The following is a 16,752-nucleotide window of genomic DNA, read 5'->3' as shown; positions in this document are numbered from 1 at the left end:
ATGGGGAACTTCAGGGAGGGTTGGAAGTGAGGGGATAGGCAAGTAAGGGAGCAGAGAAAAATGTAGAGCTCAATAAAAATCAATGAAACAAAGAGGTAGATGTTTTAGAATAACTTTAGAACTTTTATAATGCCAGTTTATGTTATTTCTCACCATTGTTTAATGATGCAAATTTATCTTGCATAATTTAGATATTCTTTATACCAAATTGTAAAGACATATACAGAATACAAATTGTGCGCATATACAGAAAATAAACATTACCACTATGATAAGGCTACAATTACTGGGACATACATATATAATTAATGCAAAAAGGTGTATTCGTAAAACTATTTCTGCTACTTAGCTGCATTTCGGAACGCTTCTGTCTAATTAATACTACGTATGTGTCTGCTGAATTTCTACTGAAATGTCTCACACATCTCAACACTTTTGTGACCATTTGTAGGAAAACTCTGAAAGATGGAAATAATAGGCATGCATATTTTTTAGACATCAGGAAACATGAGAATGTCAAACTGAGAACAGTGACGATGGGAGGAACCTACTGTGATACTTTTACAGATCAGCATGGAGTGGATTCGATGCAGAGAGGCTTTGTTTTGAAAATGTTTCCACCTGACTGACCCTAGCTCTTGAGAATACTTCAAATACAATACAAAAAGTACAAGAACCAGGTGTCCTTCTTTGCACCATGCTTGAAATACACCCCAAATCTTACAATTTCTTCTCAGCAAGTATACATGGTAATAAAGCAAACTAGCTGAGATTAAAGGCAATGTGACCATGAGTATGTTCTGTGGCATAGTCTTAATATATTCGGATGCACGCAAAATTCCTTACATATCCCTTTGTAGACCTAAATGATCCATAAATGGTTTTAAAAATTAAAAATCCTAAAATGAAGCCATATCAAAACAGATCTCTCTTCACTGGACCCTGATGGTATTTCAAATACCATATTCTATGCCTTCCTTGTTCCCATCAATATTGTGAGGCCCTCTCTCAGACTTGTGTGCAGTCACTGGAGGAATCGCATATCTGACTCTGGCTCTTGAATGAAATAATGACATTGCCAACATCCCACCCCTTTTCCTTCCTTCTGTAGCTTCTGAGTCGCTAATGCCACTTGTTTGTGAGGATGTGACTAGTACCTGTCATTCTCCGGAGATGCATGCTGGATTTGAATCCTGGGGCTAGGAGGTCGCCTCCTATCTAGGGAGGGGGACCATCTACCCCTGCTTGCCCAATAAACAAGACAGGAAAAAACAGGACATTTAGTAACTCTTAAAATAAAATAATATACGGAACAACAGGACTGGAATAATGCCATCAGAAGTCAAAATGTTCCTTATTTGTTCGGTAATTTAATATTATATAAACTTAGGTAAGTTAAAATAATATGAAAATGTGAAATCTGAAACCTTTCAAGTGGGTTGACAAAATATTTTGGAAACTTTGGAACATATTCATTAGGTGTTTCATTTTCAGAAATGTGTCTATGTATCTATATATCTATACAAATATAAGCATGAATGTGGTGAAATTTGAAAAGATGAATATTTAAGGAATTCACTTTTGTCTAAGTTGAATGTGTCACGCACGGTAACTGACATCAGCCCTTGAAATAGTGACAAGATGAAGTATGCAAATTTAATTCAAAGGTACAAGTTATGTGTAAGATAAAATATAAATCCTACTTAGTGTAAAAACTATAAGATAAAAAAAAATCTTAAGAGAGCTACTGATAGTGTCTTCAACAAGCTTCTTGTAGAAAACTACAGAATCAATTACCAACAAATTAAAGTGAAAAATAAAGAAAAAAAGAAATGGGACATTAAAAGTTCTGCTAATCTGTATTTACAAGTGTGTCTTATATTTCATTGAATACTTCCTTTTTATTTCAGCATTTATAATAGCATTTTCATGAGCAAGTACTTGAACAAAAGCTTCTTTACTGTTAAATCATTTCAAGATTCAGATTATATATATGCACAATCATTTAAAAAGTCTAGTTGAATGGTTAAAGGAAATAAAGCAACTGAACAGGTCAGGCTTAGACATTTCATATACTAAGTCTGATATCAATATTATAGCAGAATGTGTCTCTGGATATTGACTTTCTCATATGCATTAAGGGACTAACTTGAAAGATTTTATAACTATAGAAAGGAAATTAATGTAGCAGATGAATTAGAAAAAAGTCTTCATTCCTGCTGCCTAACTTACATTTATTGATTTATTTGACAATCTGAATACAAGAAGCAAATTTATCAGTGTGTGACTGGGACATCTGAGGTTCACAGACACTGATGACTGCTAGCCTCACAGGCAGCTTTATTTCATTAGGCTTGGAAAAACATAGCATTATTCAACTGTTCTTTGCCGACATAAAAAAACAGGTTATAAACTGAAGAAAAATCGATGTGCCATTTACCGTTTGGAGAATGATTATTATATTTATAATACTTTGAGCCAATTTTAATTACTTAATCAACTGGTAATTCAAAAAACTTGTCAATTTATTCTGATTTATTTGGTAAACCTGTTTCACAATTTACAATTTTTGTCAATTCCAGAAAAAAAACTCCAGGCTGTTTATTTTGGGTGGAAGGTGAGATCTGATCTCTGCTTGACAAATCCTTTGATATTTTATTTCGCACTGAAATCACTGGAAACTGGGATTGGGTTGATATAAAATGTTAAGTGAGTTGCACAAACTCTCTTTGCTTTGTATGCTGAGGAAATTGTCTGTCTGCCTTCAGCATATGTAACTTTCAAAGCAAGTGGAACTTCAAGGCATCCCTTGTTGCTTGGAATTTCCAAGTAATGGAAATTTACCCTTTCAGATGTATAAGGATTACTTTTATAGATACCAAGTATGCCAGGCAGAGTGCTGGCAGGTAGTTATTTATTTATTTTTGCTTCCTTGTTTTAAGGGAAATGTTTGAAAGTTAGTACACTTCTATAAGAAAGAAGTCACAGCATATGTTACTGAAGTATTCAGTAACCACAGTGTGGAGTGGCATCACTTTCTCTAGGTAGGAAGAAAGTTGGATTGTCATACCCAACTTAAAGTCCCTATAAAAACCTTCAGAATACATATAAAAGAGACAACACATTAAATCACATATATTTACTGAGTGATAAACTCTAATACTACTGAAGATTTTGAAAGTGAAGATTCCTAGTTTCTAATACTGTAAAATGGTCTTCAGAAGATTCAATATGGAATTAATCAGCAGCATCAGATCCTGGACCTTGTGGCCAAATGCATTCATGATCCATTTGCGGCTCTTCTCCAGTTATTTTATATTTACAGTTTCTTCAACTGTAAAATGAGCCTATAACTATTCCTTTATTCAGAGTATGCACCTCAAGGAGTATATAAATGCATGTGAAGAAGTTCTTGGTCTGCAGACCCTGGCACTCAGTGAGGCAGCAAAAAATTACAGTTTATATTCTAGCATAATGCCACCTAGAATAAGAGTTCAAAGGCAAGAGGGGTCCAGGTGTTGCAGTACCTACTGTGTGTAGGCACGGTCTCAGCAAGACCAGCCTGTGTGTTTTTAAATATCTTCTTTTCAACTTAGTAGCTTTGTTTCATAGATCAACTAAAGTCAGCTATTTTAAGAAACATGAACACTATCTATACCTAGAGTATATCTACATATCCAAATTTGTATTCAAGCATCTGGTGACGATTGGAAACATAAAGATAGAGTTAACAGCTTCTTCTGATGCCGTAATTTTAAGTTGACAGGATTATGAGTGACCCTGCTTCTGAAGGCGGAATTCCAGTCCCTATGTTTATTTACACATAAAAGTAAAGAGAAAAAAAATGAAGAAAAATAAAATAACCATGACACATGCCGTGAAAAGCTGTGATGGAGAAAGCTGTACATTTAGAACGAGCAATTGTGAATGCAACTTTCAAGAGGCAACTTCAAACGAGACAGCATGACACACGTCCTTCTTAGTTCTCAGAGTCCTTCTGCATATGCTGATAGGTATAATTATCACAAACGTCCTTCCCCAGCTTCCGTTGCTGAATATGGAAAAAAGCAGGATCAATTCAGATCCACATTTTAACCCCCAAATACATACTATTTTTTGATGTAACATATTTAAAAGTTTTAAATAGACTAGCCCATTTTTGTCTTTTGTAATTTTTCAGGAAAACAATTAAGATCTATTTCTGCATGCTTTTCCTATTTTCATGTTTTAAGAAACAAATCTCAACTTCTAGTTTCATGTCACAAGCTACTAAGTCTGGAAATTTTAGATTTCAAATATCAAATTGAAGTAAATATGCCTCTTCTTGGTTTCATTTTTTTTTTTTTTTGGATAGCCTATTTAAATTTGCTTCATGTTTTGGAAATTACAGTATCTTTTACAAGGTACTCTAAGCTCACCAAAGTAAGAGCATCTATGTGTTGAACAAATATTTTATATAACTATTGTGAATACAAAAAGTCAGGATTGCTATTTTCTAATAGTCTACAACAGCTTCAGAAGACATAACATGGAATTAATAAGCAGTAGGAGATCTTAAACTTTGTGGTCAAGTACACTCTCCAGGTATGGCTCCTTCTCCAGTTATATCTTTATAGATCTAGGAGTCAGGAAGTACAAAAGGTTCTGGGCTTAATGATTAGATTACAAACAATGAGTACCTTACATAAGTAGGGACTGATGCATATATAAGAGAACTTCATAACGAGATATAAAGAAATTGGACTTAATAGACTTCTACAAGAATAAAATTATTGTTAAGGTATTTTTCTCTTGCAGTAGTACAAGGAATAATTGTGTGTAACTCACTGTATAATTAGCACACATACTTGTATGCATACAATTTTCCATGAATGCATATTTTTAAGCAGAACATTACAAAATATCTTAATTATCTATAAATTATCTATAAAAAGGATACAGAGATGTATATTATTCATACCATAAATAACACACATGAAAACCATTTCTGAGATATTAAAATAAAAACCAAAGCCAAGTGAATTAATTGATTAATCAAATATGTGTTTTCATTGTAACTTTTTATTATTCATAACCTTCTATACTGACTTTTCTAATCTTGATTTAAACTAAATTTCATTTTTAAATTAATACATATATTTTCAATACTAAATACGTTTTCTGATGATTTATAAGAGTCATGTCAATTTATAGTGCTTGACGTTTTGGTAGTAATTTCCTTTCCCTTGGATTTCATTCAAGTAACTCCTACCTTCCAAGTTATAGGATCAGCTACCAGCAACTTAGTCATTTTTGAATGCTTCTTTTCTAACCAGGCTGGCTGCTAACAGCAAACATGCCCGTAAACAGACCTTCATAGCTGCCATTAGTTATAGGACCTCATCTTCTAAGGGAAGCATCCCATGATTCTATGAGTTGGTGAATTTCCGACTTCTCTACCAGCTAACGACCCTATGGCAACAGACTGCAAACTTCCTCATTGTATTTATGGAAATAGTTTAGATCACACCCATTCCTACCTCCTTGGTTCTAATTCTCAACTGGACCCACATTTAGGGATGAAAGAATAGAGAGTGTTATGACTCAAATTACACACAAATTGAAGAGAATAATACTATTAGCAGATATAAAAAATACAAGTATCATGTGCTCTCTGACCCAAGCCTTATAACATCACAGAAGCAGAGTTTCTAGATAAAGATAACAGTGGATTAATTAAAATAGAAATACAGGATTAGAGTTTGTTGTGGGTTTTTTGTTGTTGTTGTTGTGTTTATTTTTTTATTTCTTCCTTTTTTTCTCCCTCCCCTTATTTCTTTTGAGATTGGGTCTTACTATGTAGGCATGGCTGGCCTGACACTCACTTTGTAGAATAGATGGGCCTAAAATTCACAAAGATTTACCTGCCTCCACCTTCCAAGTGCTGTAATTATTGCATAAATCACCATATCTGGACAGATTTAGTTTTCCAAGAAAAATACATGTGGACCCAGAAAATGGTAAACAGCTATGACCAGAAACAAAAATTAATTAGTGTGTGGGAGGGGGAGAAGTAACGGAAGAAGACTTAGAAAAAAAATTTAAGTCTTTTTTTATTTAAAAGTTTTTTTTTTCAATTTACATACCAACCATAGTGGTCTTAGAAAAACTTATAAAGAATAAAATAATTGTTAAAGTGACAACAAAAGCAAAAGTTTATTTCAATCTGAAAGGGAGAGTTGAGAGATAAAACATTACAATACACATTACGATTAAGCCAGACTAGGGAGTTAATGGGGCTGGGAAGGATTGGGAGCGAAACTAGAGGGGCATTCAGTTAGGGAAAGAGTATACACCGGTGAAATCAGTGTCATCTCCTGGCTCTCTGAATCAAGGGCTGGAGAAATACTTACAAATTAAGAAGTTAGTTATAAGCCCTTGTTTACTATTCTTTTTGTTTGTTTGTTTGTGGTCTTTAACTAGCTGTGAAGCCTAGGTTGGCTTCAAATTCATCCCTCACCAGCTCCATCCAATCAAGTTAAGGAATGACAAGCCTGAACCACTTCATCTAGCTAGCTGTGTTATCACATGCTTCAAATGGGAAGAACACATAGAACTCAACGATGAAATAATGAAGGTTAGCTAAACATTTTGATATACCGAGTCTCCAGACATCATTTAAAAGTTCGAGTTCATTTCTTAGGAAAGAAAACGTGTCTTGTCAAACCACATAGCAGCATGTCTTTAAAAGCAGCAGAGTGGAATCTTTGAAATAAATATAATTCAAGGGAAAGTATGAGTAGAAAAAGGGGAAGAGACATGGTGGGGATTTTCTATCAATCAATATAGAAGGCATAGAAGCTTACAGAAGGGTCTGTGTCTACCAGCCATTTATGAGGAGCTGTTTAGGGAGCACAGGTTCAACTGACTGGATAACACAAGGAGGATGAGTTTTAAGAGCCAGGGCAATAGCATAGTCCATGCAGGGCCTCTGACACAGCGATTACCAGGGGGAGGCTTTAAAAATGCAGGTAGCAAGTAGAAAACACTTTCACAAGCTTGAAGTAAGGTAGTGATTATGAAGTCAGGTCATAGGTAATCCTCATCCTCCAGAAAAAGTAAGCACCCTTCCATCTCTCCCAGCACCAGTGTCTATGAGTATATAAGACCCTTGTTTAAATCTGGTAAAGAAAAAGTTAAGATCCATCAGGGTAACTTCCTCCTAATCAGGGAAACAAGAAAACTGGCTTTTATCTGACAAGGTGCAAGGGAGAAGCTTCTAGCCAGACAGGACTCTATTCCCGAACAGCACTCCTATATGCAGGACTCTGGGGACTCAAAATGCCCATGGCATGGGCTGAAATGAGAGAGAGAGAGAGAGAGAGAGAGAGAGAGAGAGAGAGAACTGATTTTCCTTTAAAAGCCTAGTAAATTCTGCTGTTAGATAATGGGTTTGTTTGACAATTGCACCCTCATGTTAACTAATATCAATCATAATTTGTTTTAAAATTAGGGAGGGTGCTTAAAGAAATGGTAGTTATTATAATAAACTGCAAAATGAGTCAGAATATTAACTTGTAAACTTTAAAACTGTATATGAAAAGACTATGGAAAAAATAGTACTATCTTGAGAAAATGAAATTAAAGTTTAAAAACATGTTTGGCATATATATATGGGTGCATGTTGGAAATTAATATAATAAGCCTTTTAATCAACAAAGGGGAGGAAGAATCCAAAGGCTTCTAAGGTTCCCTTGCTCTATATTTCAAACAACTTTAGAAGCATCCTATAAAGTGAACAATTACCACTTTTCACACGGGTGCGCCCGCTTCAGAATGGTCCATGGATGTATATAGAAGGGTCCTGTCTTTAAAACAACTTTCACCTACAGCCTTTCACATATACGCTTTCCTTGACAAATGACAACAACAAATCTTACTTATTTTCTTAGCAGCCAAGTGACCTCATTAAATTGAGAAGCAGTGCTGAGCTACCCTCTCTAGATGGTTTAATGGAAATTTACTTCTTACTCAACATACAGGAGTATAGGTTTTTAATCTCCTATTTTTTTTGTCTTATACTAAAAGGGGTACGGTACTTGGATTTCACAACAACCCGTGTAATAATTATGATTAGCATTCTTGTATACAGACTGACCCACATTAATGGTGTTATTTGAGAGATTTAAATTTAAATGAATGGAAACACAGATTTGTGAACTCTTTGGCTTCAGTGTCTCAAGGGCACATATGTGAGACTTACGCTGTACTATAAATGAAATATTCATGACTTACCATACAAAGAAGAATACACACTGTCTCCCTCACCCCTCACAGCTATTACCGACATGCCATAATGCTATTTAATGTATTTAATGCTAGGCTAGGCTTTATTTTGACTTTTTTTAGTATGACTACAGAGATTTTAAAAGTGCACACACATGACTTCAACTGTCTTTTTATCAGCAAGCATTCGTCTATATATTAAAAATGACAGAGGACTGTTACAGTCTGAAAATTTCACTAACCTGATAATTCTACACCCATTTAAATATGTATAATAAATAAGAAACAAATAATAATATGAAATATATTAGAATTACCTGATGGTATCATTGTAATTATTTTGGGGGTAGGATAATACAAAAAAAATAAAAAGTAAGACTAACCACGGTTTTTGAACGGTCTACAGCAATTTCCACTAACTGTAAGCCAAGTACGCCTTTTTCTCCCCAACTTGTTTTTGGTCATGGTGTTTTGTGACAGCCATAGAAACCATAATTATGTGATTTCATTTTTCCTGTTTTAAATTTTATACCTAATAATGCAAAAAAGGTTTGTAGCATAATCTTCTGAAGATCTACTGTTTAATCCCAAGAAATAAACATCTCATAGACTATAAAGATTAGTAATAAAAAAGTTTAAACAATGTATGACCAGGGCTACATTAGTCCAACCAAATGCTTTTCATCAGAGATTGCAGAAGTCACTTATAAATTCCCTGTGAACGGCATCTAACTTAACAAGGACAGTGACTATAACCAAGACCATCAGTTACAACTAAGTTTGCAGGAATATAAAGTTTCCTAATAAGGAAACAATTGTTTCACTCACGTTTAGAAGACACTATGATACACTATTACTGACTGCATCTAGATAAAATTAGTACTTGTTCATCAATCATACAAAAGCTTTAACAAAAATGATCTATGAGAATACATGTTATATGTATTATATTTACTTTTGAAAGATTTCAGGAAATCTGAAATTTTTTTACAAAATAAAATTTAACATAATTTATCTAAAAAGTAGGTTAATTTAAAAGGGCTAAAGATAAGGTTTTTTGTGTTTTTTTGTTTTTTATTTTTTGTTTTTTTATTTTTCGAGACAGGGTTTCTCCATAGCTTTTTTGGTTCCTGTCCTGGAACTAGCTCTTCTAGACCAGACTGGCCTCAAACTCAAAGAGATCCGCCTGCCTCTGTCTCCCGAGTGCTGGGATTAAAGGCGTGTGCCACCACTGCCTGGCTAAGGTTTTTTTTTTTTTTTTTTTTTTTTAATGTTTTTCAAGACAGGGTTTCTCTGTAGATTTGGACCCTGTCCTGGAACTAGCTCCTGTAGACCAGGCTGACTTCGAACTCACAGAGATCCTCCTGCATCTGCCTCCCAAGTGCTGGGAATAAATGCGTGTGCCACCACCGCCCAGTAAGATAAGGTTTATATCAAAAGAATTTTTATTTTGACTTTATGAAAAATTATTATGAGATCTATAAATATTATTTATTGCCACTCCTAATGGGGAAACAATATTCAACCCTTCCAATAACTCACTATCCTATGGCTTTATCAGCATACTGAAGGCTCCTTGAATCACAGAAACACGAAAACTGAACAGAAACAAAAGAGAAGCAGCAGCCAGAAGCATTTACAAGTTACATCAAACCATTTGCAACAACATTCATAGAAATATGCATATGTGTGTTTCGCACATGTCCACATACACATATCCCTACACAGATGCGTGCTGAGGGAGGAAAATGAAGACAGCAAGAAAGTTGGCATGAGTGGATAAGTCTATGAGACTCACATGAAACAAAACAGAGTGGTTTAAAAAAAAAGTCACTGTACAAATGATAAGAAATTCAGAAAGTCTTTATTTTATACCTTTCTCGTTCTGGTGAATGCAAACTAGTGTCTGGTCTCAAGCAGTTGGTACTAGCACTCTTAGCCCTGCCAAGCGAGGGCTGCAGCTCGCTAGTGCCAGGGCATTACATCCAGGGGAGAAGAGAAAGACAAAGGAAAGAAAGGAAGACCACGTTAGAGAGGAAAGCATAAAATAATGTTCTCATTACACAGAATGTCGAATCGCTGCGATTCAGTTCATAAGGGTGTGAGAGAGCCACGGGATGACAGTGTAAACGTTTGTTTAGAAAGTAAACAAATATTATGCTTAAATTGCGTTGCATAATTTAAAAAAATAGAAAAGAATCTCAGACTGAAATATGACACTAAATCACACCTACTTATGAAAAAAAAACCAAATTGGATACAGGAAGCATTTAAAACAAAATGCCTAAAACTGTATTACCAAGGACAGATGCCACACCAAAACAAAATGAAGGACATCATCGGAGAAATAACTGTACAGCTGTTCTAGTTTGGTTCACAGCACTAGACAAGGGGAGTGAGAGTCAGTCTTCACTCCCTGATGCTCTGACCTAATAGACATCAGTAAACGTCAGCACTCTCGATTTACAGCAATCAGGCTGAAGGGGAATGTCCTGTCTAGTCACTGATCTGGTCCACGTGTGTGCAGGCAGAGCTGTACTTCACAAATCAAAGTCACACAAATAAAAGGAAACGAAATTAATCACCACAATTGCAACCAACAAGGAAATGGTAAGTAAGCAGAATTCTGCCTTCTGAATTGTGTTTCGCTTAGATAGTTGTTTTAGAATATATGTTTATAATTAAATCAGGATCAGATAGTCTTAATGAAAGACAGCTTCCTGGACAATTAACTCGAAGCCTAAGGTAAATGACACATGAGGACGTCACTTTTCCGTTTTCGTTGGCTGGGGTTGGGGGTTAGTTCAAGCAGAGCACCTTGCACTGCCTCTTACGTGCTGATGCAACGACAGTTGTTCTGTAACAAAGGCATCTTGGGTGGTAAAGATTTAGAGTGCCTAACAACATGTCTGGAACATGGCAACACAAGCATGCAGGAAAACAAACAAAAAAATATGAAATAAATTTAACTACGGCATTAGGGAAGTAGGAGGCCTGACAAAAGCTAGGTCAAAGGGGTTCTGCTAGTTTTCATAGAGAAGTCACAAAAGTTATTTCAAGGAAAAATCAGAATTAATAAAATATAAAGTGACATGTTATTTCATGTTACTTTAAGTTATAATTTAATCATCTTCTTTGGGAAAATATCTGATAGGTTCTATGAACTACAAACCAATGCTATTCCCTGGTCAAATATATACTTCCTATGTAAAGCAGAACAGCTCAGTGTTGAAACTACAAACGCACTAATAGATGTCATTCCGGAGTTAAAATAAGACTAAAGGAAACTGCGATTGAAAAGCAAAGATTTAACCAGGAAACACTGATGCAGGGAATTAATGCCAATTAATTCACTAATTGGTATTAAGTGGCAGAAACAAGGTCCAAATTTGCCCAAGTTTGTACAAAACCTTTCAGGTAGCTGCACTATCCTATAAGGGGCAAGGTGAATCCAGTTAATTAATAGTTTTTTTATTGATAATCTAGTAATGTTAACTACAAAACTGCACCATCCATTTTAGTTAATACTAAAGCATGACAAATGGAGGGAAGATGTATTTACCAAAGTCTCTAAATTCTAACAGTCTCCCTGTATAACCCTGATGGCACTAATGGGCATATCAGAGGAAATTTTTTGAAGCCTCAATTTAATGACGTCTTAAGAGTATTTTTTACAGTCATACTAGGGAAAGCAATATTGAAATATTCAACCTCCTTAAAACTCTATTCTTGCCATCTCCTGCCCGTGGGAAAGACACTTTAATGACAGTTTTCTATAAAAATTTTCAAAGAACTTGCTTATTTATTTTTATGAACTTGGTAATAGAGATCTACATGAAGTCAGAAGCCAAAAGGAAAATGACATAAAATTTGATGTATAAACATCTTGACTTTGCAACCTACTGATTGAAATCTAGACAATGCAGGTCAAGACTTTAAGTTGATTTCTACATAAACCAAATGGAAGAAATATCATCAGTGAGGCAGGGTGCTGTACGAAATAAATGGATAACATTTATGAAGTATCTAGGACATGCTAAGGCAGGTACAGCATTTCCGGCACACTATGCCACCTGAGGACTTTTACGTTAACAATGTGATTTATGATAGTTTGTTACAAATTGATTAATATGAGATAGGTTTTTAAATATGTTTTCGAAAATATGAACAATGATTTTAATTTGCAGTTTTCAGTCTCAGCTGACACACTATTGTTAGTACAAATACTTCAGAGAATTGTTAGATTCTCTGAAATAAGATTACAGTAATTTTAGTATTTTGAAAGTGTTATTTAACAATTTGGCCATAGAAGGATATTCTTAATAAATTTCTAAAATTTATATGAAATAAAATTATATGGTATATCCATACAAAAATGAGCTTATGTTTGTATATATCTTTATACAAATATATAAAATAATTTTAAAATGCCTGGTTCAAAAAGAGGAGATAATTAAATACACATGCATGTACATACATTTGAACTCAAGTTTTCTCTGACCTTAGAAATTTAGTAATAAGTATTAAGGGGTAGAAGGAAGGGAAATTTTTTGAAAACTCTAGAATAAAACAATACAGCTGCAATAAAAAATGCAGTCAGCAGTTTTACTGAGACCAACACTACCATTATAAAAATAAGAGGCAGAGAAGTCGCTGTAACTGCTTCTTCTCATCTCTACATTTGGAAAAAAATGCTAGCATTTCTACATCTGTGGAGGTGTCAGTCAATGGGCTTGATCAGTCACAGATTGACATTTATTAAATTTTCATATATATCTATGAAGATGACTGACTACCTATATGAAGACCTCTAAAATCATTAGTTGATCCTATCCGTTAAACAATAAAGATACATGGAATTTGGAATAATTTGTGAAACGTTTGTAATAAAAATCAGATTATATTAAATGATGCAACTAGAGGCATGGCATTTTTAAAAGCCCTGATAGGATACTTCACCTTGATAAGTACAAGATAAAAAATGAAGAGAAACCATTTTATTTAGACTGCTGTACATCCAGGCACAAATTAGATCCGTAAATAGGAAAGTATGTATGAATCTTTTCTCCTTTCTTAGGAAAGGAAATCGACAGCAATCGAAGAAAATGTACAGAACTTGTAAATAATTCAATGCTATTTAGAAACATTTGCTGGGAGCCTGAGGAGTTTCGTGTAATAAATGATCTGAGGTAATTAAAAACCTTCATGATTTTCTACTTTAACATCAGTTGATACATAGAATTAACAATTTCCTCACTTATCCTGTGGCCCTACAAAATAATCTGAATAATGATTAGCAGCTGGATAATTTTAGATGAGTACTTTTCAAATAATTCTTGCTAGCCCAGTCATGATCACATATTCAATCAGAACCATGAGTCCTGCAGGAATACAATGAATGCTAAAATTCTCTCTGTATCGCAGGTGAGGCCTTTGTACTTCTTTCCTTTGGGTTTTTCACACTTGGGAGAATCTGGGCTCTTTTCACTCCTCTGCTTCTCAACATTCCGCTGACTACAAACTGACAGCAATGATTAGCTAGCTAGACTCTACTAGTAATCGCTAAAGAGTTATTTTTATCAGATTTGAAACTCAAGATACAAGCCTAACATTTTGCATCATGCTTTAAGCAAAGGAGTATACCGTCCTCTCTCTCCTCTAAGTAACTTTAAGAGGTATTACACATACGTATGCATGTCCTCATAAGGAAGTTGCTGAACTAGTAGGGGCAGGGGCATTAAGGAACCTGAAGCCAAGCCATTAAAAACGAACTGAAAACATTTAAATAAAAACAGAAAGAAAAAGAGAACATAAAGGATAGCAAGTTCCAAAAGGAAGCGTTTGAAAGGCTAAAGCAACAAAACCACAATCACGAACACAGTAAACCTGCCACGCACGGGAGAACAGAGCTTTTGTGACTAGACAGGTCTTTAAGTCCGCGTGTGAAGAGGCGGAGCTCACAATGGGCATTTGCAATCAAAATTGGAGATACTGGTTCCTCGTTTTTTTTATGGGTGTGAAAATATTTCCAACGAGGCTCACCAGTCTTGAATTTTTTTTTAAATATACTCATGTCGAAGTGGTCTGCTTTGATTAAAATGTTTTTGAAATCTTTGCCTAACCTCCATATGAAATAATGTCGCTTTTGAATGGTTGGGGAATTCTACGGTGTAGGAATAATACTGCCAAGGGAGAGACGGAATAGCAGAATGGGAAGCGAATCATCACACACAGTCAGCATCACCAAATCCTTGTATTTACCTGGTCGTGTGAAGGCATTCTGCACTTCGTCCTCGTTTTGCTCTGGGCAGCATGAGAAGCTCACTGCACAGACAGGATGGGTGGTGGGTGAGACAGATAAATCATGAGGCATTAAATGACATGGGTTGTGCCAATGGTATGCCAATGAAAACATGAAAAGGGGGAGAAACCAGATCGTCTGCACTAGCGTACTTGCTTGAGAGGTTAAACAAAAAAAAAATAAACATGACAGCGTTAAAAAATTCAAACAATAGAGTAACAAACATTATGGTTGACGTCCTAATGGCTGCTGACTGACTACTTAGTGGTTCAAAACAATTTTATGAAACAATAAAAAGGTTAGAAAAACAGCCTTTTCCCCAAAAAGTATAGGAACACATTTCCCAATACAGTTATTTCAGTAACTAAAATGCATAAATTTGACCTTTCAGATATTAATGGAAAATAATTGGCTTTATTTCTTTTTTAGAAACTTAGCAACATGATCATTTCCTAGTCATTAGTAGCCATTCAGAATGTGTATCATATTATGTTTTTTTTCTTAACTAGGGTTTTTATTCTATAATCAAATTGTTTTAAATATGTCGGTTTCCTTAGCCATGTAGCCCATTGCTGATTGTGGTCCCACCACTCCTCACCGGGACCCAGAATAGAGCTGGCTATGCAGGACCCACTCACTCACTCAACTGAGCAGTAAGAAATACTATTCCTTAGAGCAATTCTGTCCCCCAGTCTCCAATGTGATTCACACTTGAAGGTCACAGCAGCACTTCCCATAGGAACTTAAGATGCTCAGCTTGGGTTTTGTGTCCTTGAGTCCTTCACCTCCGTCATTCCACACCACTCTCCTCGCTCTAGCCCTCCCTGCACTTTCCTCCACTTCAAAACACCAGAAGAGAACATTCAACAAGGTGAGTTCCATTCCACTTTAACTCCAATCCTGCACTACCCCTAGGCTAATCCAGCACATCCATGTGGTTACTTTGATGAGAATGTCTGTGGGCATGAAGAAAAATATGTTTATTATATAGATTCCAACTAACAATTTCCACAGGTTATTTGTTCATTAATAAGTGAAGAACTCATAATGTACACACCCATATAATAATCTATCTGCATATGTAGTATTTCACAGAGGCCTATGAGAAGACACGTGATAAGAAAGTGGTATATAACAAAACATTATTGACGTTTTCAGAGTCTGCAGTGAAAACAACCTTTAAGGTGACCATTATCAAAAACACTTGAATTAGAGAAACAATGTCACTTTTATAATTACAAAAATACAACAATCCAAATATGACCCATGGAGAAAAGTTATTCAAAATTGTTCACGTAGCCTTTCTTCTAAAATTTAGGTCAAAATCCAAGTCAATGAAACGTCACAACTAAATAAGCATGACTAAAAATATGAATATTAGTATAACCTTGACTGAATAACTTTGAGATTTGCATATGTTTATCAAAACTGTTGGAGAGTTCAGCTTTGAATGATGCAACTTAACTCTTTCATATATCATCCTGCAATATTTGTATATATTAAAACAGAACATAGAAAGATTACAGAATTGTGATTATACTTTAGAAAAGTACCTGTCTTGTTCCGATGAATACTGACTTTCCATATGTCTGGATCTGTGATCGACTGGACTTCGGGAGGCATCATGGTGTCTGGTTGGAGAACGTGACCTTCGTGTTGGATGAATTTCATCTAAGCTCCTAGAATATTGCACAAAAATTCAAGTGACAAAGTATTTTCCCAAACTATCAACAGACTAAAGGGGGGAAAAGGGGACTGTAACTGGCTAACAAATGACAAATGCTTTAAAGATGCTAACATAACACCAAAGCCAATTTTATTCGATGAACTAAGAGAACAGACTCTCAATTTTGCCTCTGTTGCATTTTTCCCAACTTGGATTTATGTCTGTATAAAAAGGCCCATGATTTTATCTGTATAGTTACAGCTTCAGAAGTATGTTCAGAGTCAGATGAAATAGAAAATACACACACTCAGAGACACATACACACACCGAGAGAGAGAGAGAGAGAGAGAGAGAGAGAGAGAGAGAGAGAGAGAGAGTCTTCCAGCACTTAAACCGCTTCAAAGAGATAATACTGTATATTTTTATAATATATTCTCCTTTCAGAAAACTGCTGTTGTTCATTTTTTTTTTCTTTCAGTATTAAACTTTTTGAACCCATGTGGGATGAGCTAGGTCTCTG

General features: G+C 35.2%; 1 protein-coding gene across 46 annotated transcripts in view; it reads right to left on the bottom strand.

Annotated features, from left to right (window-relative positions):
- Positions 1 to 16,752, bottom strand: part of Rims1 (regulating synaptic membrane exocytosis 1) — a 468,726-nt gene that overhangs the window by 122,901 nt on the left and 329,073 nt on the right. For 19 of the 46 annotated variants that reach the window (XM_075980581.1, XM_075980583.1, XM_075980600.1 and 16 more), the window contains 4 exons: positions 16,120 to 16,245; positions 14,527 to 14,589; positions 10,141 to 10,230; positions 1,158 to 1,241 (listed from right to left, as the gene is read on the bottom strand). In XM_075980581.1, the coding sequence (XP_075836696.1) occupies positions 1,158 to 1,241; positions 10,141 to 10,230; positions 14,527 to 14,589; positions 16,120 to 16,245 (363 nt within the window). The remainder of the gene's footprint in view (positions 1 to 1,157; positions 1,242 to 10,140; positions 10,231 to 14,526; positions 14,590 to 16,119; positions 16,246 to 16,752) is intronic. The other 27 variants (XM_075980587.1, XM_075980594.1, XM_075980595.1 and 24 more) reach the window with 2 other exon arrangements.

This window comes from Microtus pennsylvanicus, chromosome 7 (assembly GCF_037038515.1).
Source record: "Microtus pennsylvanicus isolate mMicPen1 chromosome 7, mMicPen1.hap1, whole genome shotgun sequence".
Classification (NCBI taxonomy): domain Eukaryota; kingdom Metazoa; phylum Chordata; class Mammalia; order Rodentia; family Cricetidae; genus Microtus; species Microtus pennsylvanicus.
Note: the sequence above shows the minus strand (reverse complement) of the source record. Positions and strands in the feature narration are given on the sequence as shown.